This window comes from Pelmatolapia mariae, linkage group LG13 (genome assembly GCF_036321145.2).
Source record: "Pelmatolapia mariae isolate MD_Pm_ZW linkage group LG13, Pm_UMD_F_2, whole genome shotgun sequence".
Classification (NCBI taxonomy): domain Eukaryota; kingdom Metazoa; phylum Chordata; class Actinopteri; order Cichliformes; family Cichlidae; genus Pelmatolapia; species Pelmatolapia mariae.
The window spans coordinates 10,365,896-10,389,334 of NC_086238.1; the positions used below are offsets into that span (position 1 = coordinate 10,365,896).

The 23,439-nt window shown below is 41.9% G+C and overlaps 1 protein-coding gene across 2 annotated transcripts; it reads right to left on the reverse strand.

The window, feature by feature from the left end:
* Positions 1-2,737: 2,737 nt before the first annotated feature.
* efemp1 (EGF containing fibulin extracellular matrix protein 1) lies at positions 2,738-23,132 on the reverse strand. Of its 2 annotated transcripts, none has more exons than XM_063491942.1 (11): positions 22,941-23,132; positions 22,223-22,326; positions 22,028-22,073; positions 21,582-21,830; positions 9,501-9,623; positions 9,294-9,413; positions 7,909-8,028; positions 7,663-7,782; positions 6,754-6,880; positions 6,472-6,664; positions 2,738-4,617 (listed from the first exon to the last, which is right to left on the reverse strand). In XM_063491942.1, exons 2-11 carry the CDS (start codon positions 22,301-22,303, stop codon positions 4,456-4,458), a joined length of 1,341 nt encoding a protein of 446 aa, XP_063348012.1. In that variant the 5' UTR covers positions 22,304-22,326; positions 22,941-23,132; the 3' UTR covers positions 2,738-4,455. The 2 variants fall into 2 exon arrangements, with proteins under 2 accessions (XP_063348012.1, XP_063348011.1); XM_063491941.1 differs by having other exon boundaries at positions 22,931-23,132.
* Between the last annotated feature and the right edge of the window lie 307 nt (positions 23,133-23,439).

Genomic DNA, 23,439 nt, shown 5'->3' on the forward strand with positions numbered 1-23,439 from the left:
GTTGGATGAGTGGTTTCTTGAGTGGCATGCGTCTATATTATATGAATGCCCTTGTGTGGTTGTGCCACTCTCCCGTGGCACCTTTTGCCAGTGTTAACAACTGACCTCATCCTATTATGCGTTTCCAATCTCAAAGCCATCCAATAAACTACTCATTTCTCACCTCTTCATGCACTCGCTTTCACCATCAAAACACCTCTTACCTCTCTCCCTGACACCCAAAACAGGCACATAAAGTGACAGCACCATATGGAGTGATTTTGAGTGATTTCCCAGTAATATGCGATAAATTATTGAGGTTCAACAGCATTTTTTTTTCCGTTGTGAAGCTAGGGAATACCAAAATTTGTGTAGTGCTGCTTCACACCCACCATTTGTGCAGTTAGGGGTTTAGTTGTATTTGGTTCTTTATGGCCTCATGGCTTCAGTGACTTGGACTGAAATACTTGTTAACGACAGAATACCTGCAAAACGAGAGACAATACAGTCAGCCTAAGCTGTACTTTCTTTTCTTTTTCTTTTAATGGACATAGAAAAAGTGGCATTCACACAAAGTAAAGTCCTTCTCTAAAGCACTGATCTTAGCAGTTTGTCCATTGATGTCTTTGCTTTTTGGAATTATATTTTAATGAGAAGGTGGATGTATGAATGCAACACTGAGAAATAGATGCATAATTATTAGTGCCTACTAACATGAACATCAGTCCATTAAAATGTAAAAAAAAAAAAAAATGCGTACAATGCTGTAATTATTTTCGGATGAAATTTGGTATTGTAACCATAGAGTGTATATAAAAGAAATCTCCATATTTTGAAGCCCCAGTTTTGGCATTTTAAAATTATTTGTTTATTTATTCATTTTGGAGCCAAAAGTGAGTTTATTTAGGTACTAAATTACCAAAGCAAGCATGGTCAGAAACATAAACTGTACCGGTGCAACACATGTCTGCTAATTTATGCTCAGTAACAGACCAGTAGGTAGCTAGAATCAGTAAAGGTGAATCCTTAGGTAGCTAGAATCAGTAAAGGTGAATCCTTAGGTAGCTAGAATCAGTAAAGGTGAATCCTTAGGTAGCTAGAATCAGTAAAGGTGAATCCTAGCAGACTGACAGAAACTGACTTCAACAGCCAGTGTCAGCCCACCTGTCATTCAAAACAGCCACATCCCTAGCTTTATGCCACACATATCTATATTAGTTACTATACAACATCACCCACAAAACACTACTGAGGGGTCCAGTTTAGTCTGATTTAAAAACATCAAGATGGCAGTGACCATGTGGCTGTATCCATCTTTTATATAAAGTCTATAACATGGGGTTTTATTTTTGTTCATGAGTGGCTTTTAAAAGCTGGAAGTTTCTGCTTGTTGTGCCATCAATGAAAAAACAAACAAACAAAAAAACATGTATTATGAACATAGCGGACTTACAGCTGCTAACACATTATTGTTGCTACATGTTTGGAAGCCAATGTATACTCTCTTGCTGTTAAAACACCTTTAGTTCTTTGTGTTACAGATGTCACAAAATCACATGATACAGAACCAACCGTATAAATTTATTATATATTTTAAAATAAAATTTCTACATTTTTGTCAGCTGTCCATTTGTGCTCAGAGGCTTTCTGGTGGATTTAGAGGCTGGGAAGACAACTGAACTCACTGTCATGAAACCATTTCAAGAGTGCTTCTGCTTTGCATTATCATGCTGGAAGTAAGACATTAAGGGATAGTAAATCAAGGCCATGAAGTGATGCAGAAGGTTAGCAACAGTTCTCAAATAAAACTATTCAAACCCTGACTTATTGGTATTAAGGAGACCAAAGTGTGGCAAACAAGTTATGGATTATAAAAACAGTAAGAAAGAGGGGGCAGCTATTGCATCACTGGAATATTGTACGGAGGAGATGACAGAGGATAACAAACTTGGTGAACTTTCATGACTTTTTTCCTTTTGTGTGATCTTCAGCCAGTGGCTTTGGCTTTGATCAGTTCAATAAATCTAACAGTGATTAATGAAATGTCTAGCTATATGCAAGGAGATTAAGTTAATTGTCCTCACTGTTACCCTGAGTGGAATATTAATCAAGAACAAGAACCTGAACATGTTGCTCTTCTGATGAGGTTCAGCTTCGGTTTAGTCACAGAAAAAGTGGGTGAGCAATGTTTTCTCTTGGGGGTTGAATCATGCATGTACAGCAAAAACACAACTCCAATGAGTGGGGAGCTAAAGATGGGGTTTGGGGAACAATGACACATCATGTATCATCTTACATGTCCCATTGCTGCTCTGACTAAAGCTCTAGACAGCAGCGTGATTGAGTAACAACTTACCATAAAACCCCTCCCAACCAATTTTACATCTAAATATGATGTGTGTGTGTTTGTGTGTGCAGGCTTCGCAGTCGTCCCTGAGCACACGTTTACTCAACACAGCATATTACCGTATCCCCTCTGGATCTCCTTAAATAAGATAGATATGATGGCTATGGCATCATGTTCACTGCATTTATCTTTGTTAAATTCAGATGAAATCATCCTCACGTTTTCCCTAAAGCACGAGAGGAGCAGCAGAGCATTTCATCCAGCCGCTGCTTTTTCCATTACAATATATGTGAAGTCAGAAAATGTTTACTTTGGTGCGTGACTCTTGCGATTAGTTTTCACACATCTTAAAGCCGTTCCTCTGTGCAGTTGGGCAAAAAAAGAGAGAACAACCTGACCCAATTTATACATCATATTTTATTCAACAATATAACTTTTAAACTCCAGAGTACAATCAATATAAGGTACATATGACAAAATATATATTTAAATAGAAAAGAAAAAAAACATTAAGGCATCTCATGGAAGAAAGTTAACGTTTTTCTTGTTTTTTCTTTTGACAGCATAAATGATAAGATTAGTGTTACATTTTCATGTTTATACCTCTAAGGCACTACGGTATTATCACTGCTGAAACCACATTAAAGGGTTTTAGGAAAAGCTGGATAACTTTCTACACCTACAGAGTGGTGACAACATGGTGATTGTCCATGCGGTTTTCAGTGCTGTATATCTACAGTTTATAGTGTTTCAGCAATAAGCCAGAGTGGACACGTGGAATCATAAAAGGCAAAGCAGGTAGTGAAAGATTTCTCATTCTGCCAAAAGTCTGGTGGCATTGTATTAACACTTTAATAATCCCCCTGTGTCGCACATGAACCAGCTACAGGGCAAAACACTGTAATTATCTTTATCACGCAAGCCAGCCTGGTGCCAGCCTGACTTCTTTGACTGGGACTGACATTAGAAAGTCCAGCTGTTCCTCTGGAGGATCACTGTGGCACCAACAAGTGGTCAATTCGCCAAGGTGTATTATGAAAACTGTCATTTCCTGTACGTGTTCTCGAGTTCACAAACCTCTGTTATTGCCTCTGTGACCGAAAGCTGTTAGGATGGTATCACAGAAACGCATAAACAGCTCGACCACATCCACCAAACCCGGGGGCAGAGAACAAGCTCTTTCTCACTCTTTCCCTTTCTATCCCCTCTGCGTTTCACACTTACATTTGCTTGCATGCATAAACAAAGGCAATCGCACACACAAACATACACACACACACACTCACACCCTCTCACACGTCAGCACACTGATTTGTTACCTAGGTATGTACATGACTTAACTCCTGGGAGTAAATTGTACGAGTAGGCCTGCTGTAACATAAAGTTAAGTATTCTCTCAACTTACAGGCTAATTCCCTCCCTTTACACTTTTGAACTGTTCCTGGACTCCTCTGGAAATTATTACTCATGAGGCAAACTATACAGAAACTTGCACAAATAGCGGGGCGCAGCAGTACTAACCCCTAACAATTAACAGAACAGAGGATGTGATTTACAAGGTCAAAAGCTGCTCATACTGGATACGTGTACATGTACATTTCTATAGATTTTTCTCTCTTACTTACAAATGAGGCACACACAGGTTATTGTAAGCAATTCTAGTTTGAACAAAGGGATAAATGAAGGTGCAGCTCCATCAAAAACCCATCAGGTTTAGGTTGTGTGTCCTATAGGCCTCGTTTCCTTAGTGCCACTGCTCTGTTCCTGACTTCTCAGGAAGGTGAGACAATCACGATATGGGGAAGACACTGCATTTATTCTTCAAGCACTCCAAAACTATGTCAAAATGATTAATCTTTCAAAAATACTAAAGAAAAAGTACTACGTTTTAAGATTGGTGCTTTCTTAATCAACACCTTGATAGAAAAAGATGCCCAGTGGTCATGTTATAGCAGAAGGTGGTCTGACTTGAGCAACTGGAACTGCTGTGCTGCTGTTTGAGACTGAGGCAGCCTATATTATATACTGAATGTATATGAAAATGTAAAGTATGTCATGCTGATACAGGCATCTGCTGTGTTACATTGCCATGTTTACAGACTTGTGTGTGCTGTTGGGAACTGAGCCGCTCAGAAAGCGTAGGGCCCTACGATGATGGTGAGCCGCAGCAGTGAGCTGGAGCGGTAGTTCATGGTCAAATGGTGAGTGATCATCTCCAGGTCCACGACGTACTCTCTGGGGCCCGTCAACGGCTTGGTAAGCACCAGCATGGCACTCACATTGGTGGAACGCTGCAGAAAGTACAATCAATCCGTGTGTTAGCATGTGAGTGCAAATTGTATCTTTTTTGACACAGTTTTACATTAGTAGTATAGACTCACCAGTCACTTTATTATGTACACCTGTTTAACTGCTTGTTTGTGCAGTTTCTAATCAGCCAATCACATGGCAGAAACACAATGCATGTAGGCACATAGCCTAGCCGGACCATTTCCGGCTGAGAGGAAGGCAACAGTGACTCAAATAATGACTTATAGCAGAAGAGTATCTCTGAGTGCACAACATGTCGAACCTTGAAGAAAGTCGGCTTTTTAACTTTTTTAAGATCACACTGAGTGCCTCTCCTATCAGCTGAGAACAGGAAATTGAAGCTACAGTTTTCACAGACTCACTAAAAGTAGAAAAAAGAAGACAGGAATATTGCCTTGTATAACGGGTCCTGATTTCTACTGCAACCTTTAGATCAGGGGTAGGGAACTCCAGGCCTCGAGAGCTGGTGTCCTGCAGGTTTTAGATTGTAATCGGAAGGTTGCCAGTTCGAGCCCCGGCTTGGACAGTCTCGGTCGTTGTGTCCTTGGGCAAGACACTTCACCCGTTGCCTACTGGTGGTGGTCAGAAGGCCCGGTGGCGCCAGTGTCCGGCAGCCTCGCCTCTGTCAGTGCGCCCCAGGGTGGCTGTGGCTACAATGTAGCTTGCCATCACCAGTGTGTGAATGTGTGTGTGATTGGGTGGATGACTGAACGTGTAAAGCGCTTTGGGGTCCTTAGGGACTAGTAAAGCGCTATACAAATACAGGCCATTTAGATTTGTCCTTGATCCAACACAGCTGATTTAAATGGCTAAATTACCTGCTCAACATGTCTTGAAGTTCTCCAGAGGCCTGGTAATGAACTAATCATTTGATTTAGGTGTGTTGACACAGGGTGATATCTAAAACCTGCAGGACACCAGCTTCCGAGGCCTGGAGTTCCCCAACCCTGCTTTAGATGGTAGGGCCAGAATTTGGTGTTAACAACATGAATGCAGTGATCCATCATGCCCTGTGCCAGTTGGTGCTGTATTGATGTGGGGAGTATTTTCTTGGCACAAACTAATAAAGTTGCCAGTGAGTGTAAAGTAGGTTCAACAGACTGAAACAAACCACCATATGTCTTTTAATAGTGACTATTTATCTAAATTAATTACAGAAGGTAACCGGGTATAGAAGTATAACAAATGCAGTTAATACTTCAAAGCACAGTGACTCAATCTTGATAGATATCAGCAAACAGTTTTAAGTACTTTGCTTAACTTTCATCAAAAATGTTACCCTCTGACTGGCACACGAAACTAGCTACCCACTGCACCCATGGTGTCACAGTTAATAAAGCACAATATGAACAACTGGTAACAAAACATATAGCACGCTCGGCGTGCCCTCTCAATATGCTACTATAAATTTCTAACAGGTTTTTTTTATTGTGAAATACTTGCAGGTATATGCAACACAGCGTGTTGTCTTTTCCTAGTATTTAAAACATGTTGACCTCGACCCCGGACCACTAGGGGAAATCTGGCTTTTAATTAGACATATGGAGGCTGACTTTATTAGTTATTAATTAAATATCTTGACATCTACCAGACAGACAGACTCCATTAAATTTTTTTTTTTTTTTTGGGGGGGGGGGGGGGGGGGGGGGTGTTACTGAAAAATGTAGTTAATTTCTACCAGCCTTAGTTACTATGATGACTGATGGTGACAATCAATGTGGATACTGCTAAGCATCAGGAAGGCTGTAGGTTCTCCAGTTTGTCCCCTTTGCCAACAGGCATTGTAAAAATTATTTTACCCAGTTTTTGTTTTGTTTTTTTCCCCATCAACATACCCGAAGGAAAAACTCCCCTCCATCATTCCCAGATTTAATCCTGAAAGTGTTGTGTGTGTTGGCATATATGCTTGTGGCTTGAATTTGGAATATTTCTGCTGGCACAGTCCGCTCTGCCTGGATGCTCATGTATTTGTAGACAATTGACGGTGGGAGACCCTGGCAATCAGTCTGAGCCCGGCAGATGCAGCGACTGCAAGCAGACACAAAAATTAAGACAAACTTTTTGAAACTTCTTGTGCAAATGAGAGAGAATCAAAAGAGCCTGTGACGTTTACTGACTTTTCAGATGTTTGGGTGTAAGGTGGCTCGCAGGGGTTTCTGGGGTAGCAGCGGAAGCCTCCATAATAGTTCCAGCACATTTCATCATCTTGGCAGTTATGGGTTCCCGTCTCGCACTCATTTATGTCTGGTGATGATTGGAAGAGAGACAGAGAGAAAAGTAAGTGAAAAGTCGGATAGTTGGATAACAATTCAAAGCATTTTGAAACAGAACTGTGTAAGCACAGTCAAAGTTCAGGTTATGTACAAGAGGTTTGGTTTTGTTTGTTTTTTTGCTGCAGCAGCATTTGTTTTGGCAGTGGAGACACAGAAGAAGGAACCCGCAGATCTGTAAGGGAGGGAAGCCCCTTGTGCAACCCCACAGAGCTCTAACTAAAGCTCTTTCCGTTCAGTACCATGAAAATAGAGCCATCAAGTGTGCCCCAAACCGCAGGGCTATTTCTGGCACAGCAACCTGGATTCATCACCAAAACGTCCCTCTGACACAACAGGCTGGATTCATGGCTCCATCTATAAAGCTTGCACCTGACTGAGGGGGAAAGGAAAAAATAACAGCTCTCCCTTTGAGAACATGCCGGACCTTCAAATAAATCCACTTCAAGAAACCAACATCATGCATATAAATTCACAGAGGTGGCTTAGCAAGGCAATACGAAGTTTGTGCGCTTGCCTTGCCTAACCTCGGGATTCTTTCCATGACAGTATTGGTGGCTTTAAGGTCTGCTTTAGAGGTTAAACAGATGATGACAGGAAGAATAACCAGCAGTTATCCTCAAAGAGTTTATGTAGAGGAAGTTTGTTGTGTTGGAAAACAGAGACTAGGGTATGAGATAGATAATAAACGAATGAACGCAAAAAGTAAATAAAAAACTGATTTATGGGAGGAAGGAAAGGGGCGGACTGCCATACCTTGACACAACCGGTTTGCCTGGAGCTGATATCCTTGTGGACACTCACAAGAGTAACTTCCTGGATTGTTAACACACTGGTACTGACACATGTAGCTGGACAAACCGCACTCATCGATATCTGCGCAGAAAACGTGCACACACAAAAGCAGACAATGAGTACAACAAGTCAGTGTGTGTTAACAACCGGGAACGTGTTTGCATGTGGATGGTTACATTTATGCATGTAGTGTGCATGTGTGTCCACCTTGGCAGGAGACCGTGTCTTGAGCCAGCTCGTAGCCTTGGTCACACTGGCAAAGGAAGGAGCCAATCAGGTTGTAGCAGTGGTGATGACAGGGGCTTTCTGCATCACATTCATTCACATCTAAAACAAAAGAAGGGGTTTTATAAAGAGTGCAGTATATGGACACAATCTTATCTTCACCTTCTATTTGTTTCCCTCCAGCGTCCAGGTTCCTGGTTTTCCTTTGTTTGTAAATAGTGCTTTCTTCCCACCCGACCTTGTCTTGGTCTGTTAACTATCCTTCTGTGTTGACTGCATTTGGGTCCACAATCCTACACTTCATGACACTTTTTACCAAATCAAGTAATGTACATAACCTGTCTAATAATCTGACCATTTTTTTCTTTGCAGAGTTGGAAATTTCCCAGAAGATAGCAGATCTGAACTGTCATAAACTTTTAATCACTAAATCAGTTCAGTTCAAAAGAGGCAGAAAGACTGATACAGTCTGCACTGTTGCACACGCTCAACAGAAACAGACTTACACATGTTTCAGCTTGCGTATGTGTGTTTGTTAAATCACATACACATGTTTCTGCATAGATAGGAGCTGGCAGCCAGTCACAGGTTTTCTAAATATGCTACAGAGATAAACATCTCTCTGTGACACACTCAACAGCTTCCTTTGACTTCAGGAGATTTACAGTGTGGATTCAGGTTTCTTGATAGCACATGCACCTTTTGTTTGGTTGAGGTGACTTCCTCCAAGGGTCTGCATGTCAAAAAACTGAGGAGTGAGACAAACCCAGTCAGTGTGAACACTGGACTTTGGTAGCTAACATTCTTCTACTCACATCTACTTAGTTACCTAACTTTATTTAGGTCATTATTAGCTGTATATTTATATTAAACATCTATTAAATTGATCAGTCTAGAAGAACCACTCATCCAGTTCCAGGTCAAGGGGGCAGCAATGCAATCTAAGCAGAGATGGCTAGATTTCCCTTTCCCTAGCCACCTCCTGTAGCTCTTCTGGGACACACTTACACACACACACACACACACACACACACACACACACACACACACACACACACACACACACACACACACACACACCAAGGTGTTCCCAAGCCAGCTGTGAGATGTGATCTTTTCAGTCGTCTTTCTAGGACGACATCCCCAAAAACCATCACCCAGGAGACAGCCAGGAGATGGTCAGATGCCCGAGCCACCTCTATTGATTATTGATTGTCTGGAGGAGTAGCCATAGTTGTAAGTGCTATTAAAGGTCAGCTTGATAGCCTTTATTATATACATTACAAAAGTACAAAGTCTTGATGTTGATGCCTCTGCAAATGAGAAAACGATGCACACACACACAGCATGGATTTTCAGTGGCTTACCAACACAGCTGTGGTTGTTGCTGGCCAGCTTGTAACCTGTGTTGCACTCACAGTAGTATGAGCCCGGGGTGTTCACACACCTGTGCATGCAGTAGTGGGTCGTGGCACACTCATCTCTGTCTGGGGGTACACAAGAGTCATGCAGAACGAGTTTAAATCAGTTAATAAAAATCACATAACAACGCATTTTATATAATTAAGACTTACCGACACAGAGGTCTCCATTCCTTTGGTAGCCTTGAGCACAGTGGCACATATAGGAGCCTCTGGTGTTGTAGCACACCTGTTCGGGACCACAACTGTGACTGCCTGTCACACATTCATCTATGTCTGCAAAAAACACACACACATGCACACACAAACTGAGACAAAGCTGCATGCAGTCGATTATACAAGAATATATGGAAGACAAAGCAAAGGGACATGCCTGGACCGCATGAGCTCTGTGATGTGTAAACTGTTTTCCACAGGCAGCAAAATGTGTGACCACTGACACCATCACATTACACACATGGGCATAAACACACATGTTCACACAGAGAGCAGGCGATTACATAAAGACGGCTTTTATCAAGCAGCTCTGGGTGAGGGGAAAAACGCAGATCATATCTTTAACTAACAAGACAGTTATTTGAAGAGGGAAGTATGCATGCGTGCGTGCGTGTGTGTGTGTGTGTGTGTGTGTGTGTGAGTGAGTGAGTATGAAAGAGGGAGAAACACCTCTACTGATAAGTCATGTGCTGTCTACCATAACGCTTTGCTCTCTCAACAGACATCCATCAACTTAAAACAGACACAAACACATTCACTTTCTGTTTCTCAAACCATAATTCACATGTAGTGAGATGATAAAAGTACGGCGAGCTTTAAAGTGGGTGAGAATGAATTTCAGGAGCGCAAACCCAAAAATGACAAACCCACATTTACCTCCAAGATGTCTTAAATAAATGTTGTCATACGTACAATCTGCATGAGCTGTAATCTGAGCTTCTCTGTTTAATGTCTTGGTAGCAGCTCTGGCCACACGTGCATGTTAATACATGTGAGTGCCTCCCTTGAAACTGTAGGCCTTCCTGGTGTTTATAAGGAGGATGAGAACGTGACCTCCCACACTGTGTGGTAAAAGGAAGATGGCAAAGTGCAGGCTGCGGTGTTCAGCTTCCAGAGGCGACTTTCCAGAGTTTACTCTACGGAAGAAACAAAAGCTAAAAGCGCCTTTCTGGCATAGATAAGGAGCAGAGGTATCACTGTCTGGATTTTGAGGCATAAAGAGCTACAAAAAGAGCTCCAAGTCAGTTTCAGTTTTGGTTCTTTTGTTTTAAGGCCGATGCTCTAGTGTGACATCCACTGGTTCTGAACATCATTATAACACTTTTAAGAACTGATTAAACCTCCAAAATATGAGACGTCAGTGAGACGATTCTACGTTTAATGCTGATTCTACAAACACATTTCCAACTTTGGTTAGTTCAGAGCCAGATCTGCTTAAAAAAGGCTTTTCTCATGGTAACCTCCCAACATACACACACACGCACACAAACTATTAATATGCCAATGGTGTATACTCTCATCTCTGAGGCCCACCAGCAGGCCTCTTGGGTGGTCTGATGCAACCCATCATATGCAGACAGCCACTGGGAATCGGTTTAACAGCATGACAGACAGTTATCCTCAATACCACACACAAGGGAAAAGAAGAGGGTACTATTACTGCATCGCTGTTTGGCACGTGTGTAACTTAACAGTAGTCACAAGAGCCTGGAAGGCGTAAAGCTATATGAAAAACCTATAGTTGCACTGTGTCCTCTAGAAGACATGACATTAATAATCTCCCTGCAGCCTTTAGATGAAATCAAATACAACTGAAAAATAGAATAAATGATCAGTCAACACATTCAAATCAGTGCAGGACAGTTAAAAGTTCTGTTGAACAAATAATTCAACTCATATTTCCCTGGAAATGTTTCATGTGATAGACCTGAAGAGGATCATGCCCTTCCCTGAGTGCCTCAAATGCCTTATATTCCAGCCCCACAGCTTCCTCAACGAATGGGACTGATGCCGGTGAGAAATTGGCTTGATTTGCTGCGCAAGAGCCCATGAAAGAAAAGCCAGACAGAAGGTAAGTTGTCTTCACTCCCTAAAGGAAAGAAAAGGAAGAGGGCTGAAAGGTTCTCAGCTCTATGGGGGCGCAGTGATAGGATGAACTCAGTACATTAGGGACAAAAGCAGGGCTTATCTAAAGGTCCACCTTAGAAACAACAGGTGCACACTGCATAAAGTGTGGAATGCACACATAAGGATTGTTGCTCATTGACCCACTTAGTAGAGGACAAAGATGAAAGCAGTGCTGCTCTGGAAAATCTGTGTTCTGATGTGGCTTGAAAGACATCTAGGAAAAGACATCCGAAAACAGCACCAAATGTCAGCAAGAAACCAAATGCCGGGATTGCTCAGTATCACACTTTGGGATACTGTCCCAATATCCCAACTCAAAGGCTCAATGACACTATTGTCATTATATTCCAATGCCTCTGTCACTGCTAGTGCAGCATCCAGGTTTAACCTGTAAAAGAAATCTAACTTAACCAATTATGAACAGAAGATTTCACACATGCAATTTATGTATACCAGTACCAATGGTGTTACCACAAAGATCCAAAGGTCATGGGTATAAATACTGGGAACAATATATAGCCTAAACCTGGCGGCCAGCTGGGGTTTGCATGAGTTCTCTCTGGGTACTCTGGCTTCCTCCTAAAGTCTAAAACCATGAAGCTGAATGGTTGTCTGGTGACCTGCCTAAGGTGTACACTGCCTTTTGCTCAGTGGCAGCTGGGATCGGCTCCAAGAAAATGGATGGATGGAGTGAAAAACAATCACCTTGCTATACTGTTAAAACCTGTGCTAAGTAGCAGGTTGATGGCAGACTACGAGCCTTGACAGGTAAATATGCAAAGTAGCAACACTGTGCGAGAAAAATTAGGTTGAAGTGAGTGTCAGAGAAATAATGGAAATGTAATCTTGCATATGTACAGCACGAAGAAAACGTCTGAACGAATGTCAACAATTACTTAGACAGAAGACAGCAGTCAGAAGCCAGGATCAAGTCCCTGTGACTCATAACCACACCTACTTACTGGAGGTATTTGGTGATTCATTTAGACTGGAAATGCCTTGCCTTCTGGCTATATAATAGATTCAGACAATACAAGTCTGAAAAAGCAGTCTTGTGTGTTCACGCTACCCTACCGCCAGACATCAACAAATCCGTGATATCAGTGAAATGCTCTGCGTGTAAATATGGCAACTTGCCATGTCACCACACAGATTCACTCAAGGTGCAAAAGCATAGCTGTGTTTGCTGAGAACTAAACACAAACTGGCAATGTCATTATTTTTACAATCATTTGAACATTAATAAATAATAATAACAAATCAGTTCACAGTTTAACCTCCTTCTGATTGGTCCACACTGCATCCCCAGACCCAAAGGTTTAATATTCAGGCCTGAAACATGCAGTTCCTCAATTGACCACTTGAAGCTGGCTCAAAAAGTGAGTTAATCCCCTACAGACTGCCGTATTAAAATACTCTACTTTGAGTAGAGAAACCTGCAAACTTGAACTGAAACTTCTCCAAGGGGATGCCTACTGGATATTTCAGTATATCATTTGCAAACAGTGTATCCACAATGATTAAATAAGGAAATGTTGTTCTGTATTTTATAACTATTATATGGTGTGCACAAACATGTCTGTAGTTCCTTACTGGGGATCCAAGGACGTGCATAAAATTTCTGTACACACATAGTTCCATGCAATGTTTAACCTGTTTATGGGTTTTCAAATGTATACTTTGGTCATCTTTGAATGTGGATGAAGCACATTATCTCTTTTGTTAATGTTGTATTGATGATTGTTGTATACATATATGTATCAGAAATGCCACGGACAGAAAACCACAGACTAAAACGCCCCCATTTTTTCTTATTGCCATGGCACATTAAATGTATTACATATGTATTTTGGAGTGCTTAGATTCTTATTAATAGTTCCTTAAGGATCCTTGTTTGAGACTGTATTAGAGTTTAACATTATAAGAAATTAAGGGAACAGCCACTGTGACTAACAAAGCAGTCGCTGTTCAGTATTTAATGGGAAATATATTTTATGGAAAGCCTGTTAATATCGGCATTGTATTTAACATCAAAGTGAATTAGGACCATACAAAGCTAACCACTGCAGCTAGCCAGTATTAGAACTACTTTCATGTTCAAATAATGTGACATTAGCGCCAAAACGTTAGACTAGAATTATAACAGCAGTTCGCAAACTAACTCCAGGGGATAAGCCAGTGCTCATGGGCAGAATGAGCACCTCTGACTGAACTTAATGTTGACTTTCTTCTGACTTAATTCAGGACAAATCTGAGCCTGAGCTGCTCCACACGTGCCAGCAGCTTCAAGGCGAGATGGCCACTCCTGATAGCAGCATTTGCTCATGTTCTGCTGCCAACCGGAATTACATCAGTGCATTTGGACTCATTTTAGTGCGACTTAACTGGCATGAGTCCAGCAACATCTATGCCACTGTTGGTCAGAGTGGCTCTGGCTACCTAAATCAATGAACAAGGTGTCAGGGGTGTACAGAACATATGTTTGATCTGTGTCCCAGCATTTTCCTCAGCAAGGTGTAGAGACCATGAACTCTTCTAGTAAATGGATATGACTAAGTAGTTTGAATGTGAACAGTGTAGCTCCTATGAAAATTCTGTGTGCGGAAAAGTCAGAGTCATCTTCCCTCTCCTGGAAGAAAGCTTGGAGAGGTCTAAATAAAAGCATATGTGCTGAACACAATCCAAAGGTTCATTCACAGGAATATCTTGCGGTAACTGCTACTTTGTCACTAAACCTTTAAGGAGCTGCCAATACAAAGTTCCCCAAAACTTTGTGTAAGCATGTGCGTGTGGGTGTGTTTGGAGGGGGGGGTGGTGGAGTGGGAGTTTATCCCACATTGGCTGGCTCCTAGGTCCCATAAAGTCTCCACAGTTTGCCATGCTGCACACTCGACAGGAAAACTGCAACAAGCCATCAAATGTGATGATGTGTTGCGTGTGGGGAGAAGTGACCGTTCCCCGAGGTCAGATTTTTGTCAACGTTTATTCAACATAGCTTGCAAGTTTCTTCCAAGAGCGAGCCTGCTGTAACATCACAGGGAAAGATAAGGCTGTCCAGCAAGAGAGTGGAAGATGTGGAAGGAAAGAATGAAGAAAAAGGGTGGAGGTTTTTTTTTTTTTTTAAACAAAAACTGGCTTTTTTAAAGATTTGAAGTTAGATTTATGGCCGTGTGTGCATATGTGATGTCAGAGTTAAAACCTCCTTGCTTTTCAAGGAGATTAATTCTAAATGCCTTGTGGGAGCTGGAGGAGTAACGGGAATGGCGGCAGCTCAAAGAATGTGAGTGTGTGTTTATGGATGAGTGGGTGTGCGTGCATCTGAGGTCCTGTTTGAGGTGCTCATTAAATGGCCTTTTTTAGAGCTGCTCATGTTTTATGGAATGGAGCGATGCACTCTAAAAAGGTGCATATGTGAGTTTTAGTGGGGGGAAAATTAATATATATCCAAAATGGGGGACTAAAATTTATTTGGCTTGAATTCAGAACAATGTGTGGCGTGCTCCAGATTTATACTGACATGATAGGGCTTGTTGTAATTATCACTTGAGAGCGTTTAATCTTGTTTTCACTGAACCACTGCAATGGAAAGCAGGAGCTGATCCAAAAAACAAAACAGTTGGAGCCATCCTGCTGTTGGACAGCATCTCTGTTTCTCTCTGATTATTGGATAATTCAATCTTTGGGCAAGCAGGGGGCAAGACGTGTGATGTTAATAGCCCATAAAATTTCACAATGTCAGATTTATCAGCATGTCATACACCATCCATTGTAATATCATCTCTCGCTGCACGGCACATTGTTTCATTTGTGTATAGTTCTCTCTGCAATGCAGTGTGAAATGCAGCTATCGCTGGCTTGAATGCAACCCCAGGACGAATGGGAGTGGTGGTGTTCCCCTTTCAAAGCAAGTCCAAGCACAAAGCAGATAAGAAATCACAGAATTCAAGACACTAAAATCATATATTCCGTGTATTTTCATCCGTATTAGGGCATGAAATATTTCTATGCTCTTGCTGATAGCACCACTCCCAAGATTCCCCTCTCATCGCTCTCATTGTTCAGGAGAAACGGGAGTTTTAGTCATGCTGACACTCACTAACTGATTTGTGAGTTTGTTCCACACGTTTGTAAAGGTCGGGCACGCTCTTGACGTTCTTGAAAATCCGTCCAGTGTGCCAGCCGCATTCCCTACTGAAAATAATACTTCCTGTTACTCTGAAAATGTCTAGAAAAACAACCAAAAAAAAGAAGTGCTGAGCAATTCTGCTGCTTTTCAGCGCGAAGAAGATCAGTCACTCTGCTCGCCTGACATGCCAGGAGCTGGGCTGCAGTCATTTACAGCCCTTAAAGGTAATTTCCGACACTGAAGGAGTAAAGCTGCAAACACGGAAAAAAACATGTTCAAAATAACAGCGGGATCATTCGAAGAAAAGCAGAAAAAGTGTGTTAAACATGGCTCGCGATTGCATGTGAGTGTCAACCAGCTGAGAGCGAAGAAGTGATTTATAGCAGCCCTGTGTCCCTTTCCATCATGAGGTAAACGGAAAGATCAACACATGTAAGCACATCAGAGGAGGAAGCAGCTGGCCGCTGGACAGGCACCGACCTCAGGGAGAATAATAACAACAACATTAAGCGCTTGCACCGAGGAGGCACGGCAAAGCTGCTTCCCCCTTTTCTCCTCTCTGCCATTGTTGATGTGATGGCAGCAAGGAGCCAGTAGCAAACCATAAGCAATAACAACATACTGTACAGCAACACGGCTGAGGCCAAAAACAGGGCTGCCTGCATGATGGTTTGATTATATTCACAGAGGCTGAAAGACACTCTCTGGCAGCGTAAGGAAGCTGATGAAATACTGTCACCATGGTATACCCATTAAAAGATAGAAAGGCTGGAAATCATTCTGCAAAGTGTATTTTTAGATTCCATGTGTTTATTTTTCATGGAGAAAGGGGGGGTCAAAACTAAGGCTGTAGCTGTTTAAATCGTTTCTATGATCGAGAAATAGAAACAGTGTTAAAGGAGCTTTGTGTCATTTATCCGAGGCTGAGAAGTTGCAACATCAGCAGGCCTCCTGGCACCGTTTACTAATGGAAAGTGAGCTTTAACTGTCAGAAATCGAGCATCTCTGAATCACTTCTGCTGACTCTGAAACATAACTTGTGAAAGTTTTGTGCAGATCACATAAATTACCTGGCTTACACATATTGTGGCCATGGAAGATCTCTCTGGTGGACACAGTATTTCATGGTTTCAAAACTGCCTTTGCCATTTCAGTTCTGACATTACTTCTTACTTAATAGCCAGGTGCTGATTCGCTGAGCTTATATCCAGGATATTACCCAATGTAGAGCAGTAACATGAGCTGGAGGACTGATCTCATCTCTAGGGAACAAATCGACTTCAGTTGTCACTCAACTTCCAGAAGAAGTCATATTTTCCCTCTATACAGCACTATGCAAGCAGATAAAGAATATATATGAAAGTCATGTCCTTAAAAAAAGGGGGGGGGGGGGACAGGACCTGGGAAATGTATACTGTGTGGAGGGATTAACAATGAGAAATGGCCGAGGCATGCCAAATTACACTAAAACCTAATTGAAAATCACTGACAACAGGTCTTATGATTAATCCAAATCTGAATTTCTTGGTTAAAATCATCATCGGTATGTGTGCTGGAAATCAGGAGAGTGATACAACAGTGAATGTCTACAGCTGTCTGTTAAACACGGTGGAGGCTCTGTCGTGGTTTGGGGTTGGATTTTACCCAATGGTGTTGTCTTGTACTATTAGTTTTGGGTCCACCGTTTAATATCATCTGATAAACATCTGATTGGCAGCAGCTTTATTTTTCAGAATGACAATGATTCCAGATACACTGGCAATGCAGTATAAATATGCCTACATCGAAAATCACACAGTGGAACACAACCAGTCATGGATTGGCCTCCCCAGAACATTATTAAAGCAGTGTCAGATAATCTTGGCAGAGAACATAACAAAAAGCACCCATTTCCTATTTTTCTAGGAAAATACTAAGAAATGAGGGTTGGCTCGAGACCTTTGCAGAGTAATATACAAATAATCATAAAGCTAATATGAAGTGAATAAAGTATTCAATGGCTCAACACTAAATAATCCATTTAGAGCCTGACTCTGTAATTCTGTAAGGCTGTACATGCAGGAAACACTTGCAACTGTAACAGAAATGCCAAAGTTATTACAGCTCATCCTGACAGGAAGTTGGAGCAAAATGTCTGTACCAAATTTCATGGTAATTCACCCATCTAATCTATCGCAACAACAAACTGTTTTTGACCCAGAAAGCATGTGCAGTTCAAGAGCCCAAAGGTGCAGCTGCAGTGTAACAGGTGCAAAAGAGCCGGGCAGTAAAATCACAGGGCGCTAGGACAGCAGCATCGTGCAGACGAGTGCAAATCACGAGTCTGGGAACAGGTGGAAGGTATGAGCTTTGCTGGTAATAGATAGGTTCAACGGGGACAAAGGTGTGCTTCAGGTGTCTTACTGCCTGAGTAAACAAAAGCGGGTATGTTTTCATTAAACAAATCTTTTGTGTTTGATCCAGCGTCCTCCTGCTGAGCAACAAAATTGCTGCATAATGTTTTAATCTAACATCTGGCGTATACTGTATCCGTTTGATTTTAGAGTTGAAGGATTCATTCTCTGTGAAAAAAAATACAAAAACAAAACAAAAACAAAACGTTTTCCAAATTTCTGTCGCTTATTTTTGGAGGGGAAACAAACACTAACAAGATAACATCTAAAGGAATTTCCTGAGAAGGAAAAAAAAAGAAGAAAAGCATTACAGCAATCTGTGTATCTTCACATCTTTTTACATTGTCCGTGGCATGGCAAAGGCTCATGGTTGGGGCTTGTATCATCAAGTGCAAATGCAAGGATGAGCCAACAATAAGTGGAACTGTAGGAATTAACTGTAAAGGTCAAATAGTGAAGCCTGTTGGCAGCGTCACGCTGTGCTTTGCAACCACTGGGCTCTCTTTCTTCGCTCCGCTCCCTGCATTCCTGCTCCTCGCAGATCGATCCGATGCTTATCTGTCAAGGTGGTGAGTAATTCCTACCATCACAAAAGATGGGAGCAAACGGAAAAAACAACCACGGCTAACATTCCAGAGATATTCCTCCCAAGTGCATTGCATCTGTGTGGAAAAATGTTATTGCATGCGCTTGGCCTTGTTCGGAAAAATACACAAGTTCTCTGTCATGCGGGGCTTAACGGCCTTAATAGAACATATTTAGGAAAAATTTCCAGCCACTGCAGGTGAAGAGCGTACAGGCAAAGCTGAAATTAGTCAGGCATGTAGGTGGTAATGTGGCCTACATGACCTCAAGAAACCAGACAGGTAAACAGGAGTGGCATGTTGCTTCATACTGCAGCTCATGAGTATCTAATTTAGAGATGAAAAATAAATAGGCTCCAGCCAAAGTATGTAAACTTAAGACCTGCGAGGAGAATAACACAACCCGCAAAGACATAAGGTATAATTATCTGTCAAAGATTATACTGAAGATGCAGTTAAGCTGGGATTTCTAAACTGTGAGGGTGTATTGTCATACAGTACATTTTAAAGAATCTAGAAACAAGAGCTTCACACTTTTCTCCTGATTTATGACCGATTCAGCTGTCATTTGTCCGATGAAGTGATCTCACTTGGAGGCATCACCTGGCGGGGTACACAAGTGAATGTATGTTGTATGTTTTTGGAGGGTGGGTGGATGTCGTGGAAACGTGAGGAATCATTAAGCTGCCATACATATAGTCAAGGTTCACAGCTTCTCTGCTTGGCTGGAGAAAGGTGCCAAGTTCCCCTACACTGTGTCACTACAACAACAACAACACACGCTTAAGCCTCTGTTCTCACTCGGGACCAAAGGGCTTTATAGCCCCCTTTTGCAAACAGTTTTCCGCACAGGGATGACTGCTCAAGCTGCAAATCAAACAAAAACACGAGGGTGAAGAGTGTTATATATTCTGTGGTTTGTTTTGCTTTTAATCAGCATAAAGAATAACGCACTTAAGAGAAGCTTCTTTTTTTTTTCAGTTTAATTTGCGCTGTGGAAAATTGGCTTCATTTTTTGCAGCGCTGGTAGCTGACCTCTCTGCTATTCGCCACACACTCAGCAGTAAGTCACTGAAACAGCAAGCAGCTGCACAACCCATGACGCTGGTGCAACCTGGCTTGGTCAGTGCTCCGGCACTTCTGTGGTTATTTAGTCAGTGTCCGCCTTTCATCGTCCCCTTTGCCCTACCTGACTCTGCACTCCAGGTTTCCTCCACAGAGTGGTGAGTTTGCAGGGAAGGAGCCTGATGTAAGCGCTATTTGATACACTGAGGTTTCCCCCCATTGAAAGCTAATGGGAATTCCTTTGGTAGCAAGATACGTACGTAGCTGTTCAGAAAGGCTGCTGCGGTGCAAAAAAGAAAAGATAATTCTGTGTCCAAGAACAATTGGCTCATTGTAGCTCTGTTAACTGTAATGACAGAGAAACTGGAGACTGATGTAAACATGGATTATATCATTCGAGCAGTGAAAATATACGCCCACATAACAGCATGAGACGCCTTCCAGTTAAAACTGCAGTCATTTCAAAGCAATAACACTGACAGCAACAGCCTATCATTGTTTAGCCCATGCACTGAAACAGCTCACCAGTGAATAGGTATTATACCCATGCCAGCTCGCTTATGTGGTTACTTTAACTGATATGCTGCCATGTTTTACACTCTAATAAACCCTAATTGGGTTCCAATTCAGAGAAACACATAAAGCACCTCACACATATCTTTGCCCCAGGTGTAAAATCAAATTTGTTACTTTCACTGGAGCGCTACGACCACAAACCTCACCACACAGCCACACACCACATGGTGAGAGGAGTTTTTAACCACTGAACACATGTACTGTACTTTACTGCACTTTGTTTTTGCATTAGATTTATAAAGGTGCGTCTATTCCACTAAACTCTCGCACATTAAGACAGATGGTAACTAGATGTACTGTATAGGGTTACAAATGATTTCAGATATTCTCTCTCTTCTGTGTGGCACAAAGTAACAATTAAGGGCACTATTGTGTGTGTGTGTGTGTGTGTGTGTGTGTGTGTGTGTGTGTGTGTGTGTGTGTGTTAGTGAGACAAAGAATGAATCTTCAAACCACTCCCTATTTGAGAAGATCAAAGAGTTTTTCTCAAACACAAGATCACACCCACGCTGTCTTTGCGCAGCTACCAAAATCACAACCTAGTAAAGGCGCAGGGGATATCTACTGTAGGTGTAAGGGGTACATGTGAGCACATAGCTCACCAGAGTTTTACAAAAGCGGCTTGATTTTCCCCCCGAAGCGGAGGACTTCAACACCCAAAACAAGAAGAATTTAAGGAAGAAGCTGAACTCTGGCCAAAAACATCATGCTGCGAGCAACTGAAGGGTTTTGAAAACATGACATCAGAGTGGAAAAAAAACAACAAAAAAATGAGAAGCTTGCAACACATCTGGCAGCTATGCATAGTTAAGCTGTTGATGACTGTCAGACAGATGGATGAACAGTTCACCTTTTGAGCTCTCAGCTTACTGGGGCTCTAAAGTCGTTAGCAAGTAATTATCAAATACCTGCGTAGCCCTGCCAAGTGTAAAAAGAGCATACTACTCTTTTTAAGGAGATAAAAACACTTTGAAAAACAATTCTGCCACTACACTGCAGAACACAGCAGCTAGAAAGGGGGGTGACTGAAAGTGTATCTATATTTTTAGGGTGTAATCTGTCTCACAAAGGACAAAGACCTATAATATTCTGGAAGATTTAAAAACTCTTGAAGATAATGTGGCAACCATCCTTTTTAAATCTCTGGACTTTATTTCATGGTTACACCTCTAGTGCTGCTGACAGAGGCCAATTTCTCTCTTGAGGAGTATGTCAGCACCACTTCCTGAGATAACCGTGTGTTTACACCATGTGTTGCTGTAAAGCACTTTAAGAAAAAAAGGAAGCCAATTTTTCATGGTACCTCCCATAATCATATATTTGTACAGACAGAGAGGGGGGAAAGTTTCTGGGCTGCTGATATTACCTTTGCAGAAGTTCTGCTCATCTGCAGCAAATCCTGGTGTGCACCGAATGCTAGGAGAAGGACCCCTCGGGGGCTGAGGCTGGTCTGGTGGGACAGCAGGGACAGGATTGTCCGGCAACGGCACCTGTTCACCGTCCTTACTAATATAGATGACGGCGCTCTTTGGAAGGCAGAGGTATCCACCAAAGTGGTTGATACACTGCATCCCTCCTTTGCATGCGTCGTCATACAAGGCACATTCATCAATGTCTGAAAGAAAGAAAGAAAGAAAGAAAGAAAGAAAGAAAGAAAGAAAGAAAGAAAGAAAAAGATTGCAGATATGCTATTTATGCTATTATTGTATTTGGCTAAAGTACAACTTGCATTAAGCTTACATGGAAAAACGTTTTTGTTTTTTTTTAAAAAAACAGGAGTATAAAAAGCTACATAAATGTGTAATTTCTCACCTTTACATTGCTCTCTGACTCTGTCGTACTCATAACCCTCTGTGCACTGTGAAGGACATACAACAACGCATTGTTTAATATCCTTTCAGGAACTCTCGAGCTGTACATCAGTAAATGAAAAAAACTGAGCATCATGCATATGTCAGGCTGTATTAAACACAGACTGACAGGTAGAAAAAAGGTACGCTCACTCACTGTAATAGAGACCGGCTCTTCAGCCTCCTGAGAGAGAACATGTGCAAAAACCGCACAAAGACACACACAGATCCCCAGCATGTCGACCAAACGTCGGAGAAGTACTGTAACGGGATGCGGAGACGTCAAGTGGATTGAGTGTGCAGGACCATTTTTGCCTGACATACCTACGATTTTTAGTATCAATTATAACATTACTGATGGCATTACTCAACGAGTCCCAACATTTCCCCCTGCTGACGTGTTGTTTATGTTGGCACCGCTCCAGGTAAATCTGCGACTTCAACCGAGTGTTTTTTCTGTCGTTTCTTTCCTAAAGGATTAGTGCGTAACACGCGTAAAGATCGTGCGTAAACATGCCCCGTCTGTGCCAATCGGGGTTATGAAAATGAAGGCACGCAGACCTCGGGTTGATTAATATTTTGTACCTGCCAAATACACGTCTTTCCTCACACAAGCTGCCTAATCACACGGTAACGGTGCGTGTCTATTCTTGATTTTGCTTTGTTCATCACAGTTCAAGATCCTGACACTTGTTACTGGACAACTCCCTGAAACAAGCGAACTACAAGAGAAACAAGTGCCACCGGAGTTTTACTCACTTGTTTCAACAGTTTAACATTTTTCACATTCGATGAATTGATTTCATTGTTGGTAAGAACGATGTGTGCAAGTGCTTCGTCATCCCGTGATGTCTTAGCTACATACCTGCAGTTACCTGCGGATATCCAAACTCTCCCGGCAAGCCGAACAAAACGTCCCCGGCTTCTTTGTTGTTGCAAGTCCGACTGTGCACGAAGCAGGGTGGCCTTTATCGTGCAAACGGTGCAGTGGATGTCAGATGCTTGGCGGAGTACAAGCAGCGCTTAAATGATGAACATGCGGTTAGTACAGTATGACACACTGGGGGGCGGTGTACCGGGCAGGTTGACTCCGGGCTTTTCTCTCACCGGGGTGCTGTAAACCATCAGCAAGTTTCAGTGGCTCCCTCTATAGACTGATGAACAGTGAGGGAAGTGGATATTCTCAGAAAAACGGATAATACGGTATTATTATCATCAGCCCATCATCTATTAAAACTCTTTTGATTGTAAATTCATTACGAAAAATGCCTTTCACATTTTAGGTTACATGCAAAAGTTTGTGTTCATGTAATAACATATTATACACATAAGGACATCATAGCGGTATCACCCTCATTTCTTAGTTTGTTTGTT

Excerpts from the sequence above, each read along its gene's own strand:
- efemp1 (XM_063491942.1), bottom strand. The coding sequence starts at position 22,303 with ATGCTGGGGATCTGTGTGTGTCTTTGTGCGGTTTTTGCACATGTTCTC. Across the intron at positions 9,624-21,581 it reads TGAGCAGAACTTCTGCAAAG|ACATAGATGAATGTGTGACA; the intron begins GTAATATCAGCA and ends TGTTTTTTGCAG. Across the intron at positions 9,414-9,500 it reads GAATGGAGACCTCTGTGTCG|ACAGAGATGAGTGTGCCACG; the intron begins GTAAGTCTTAAT and ends GTGTACCCCCAG.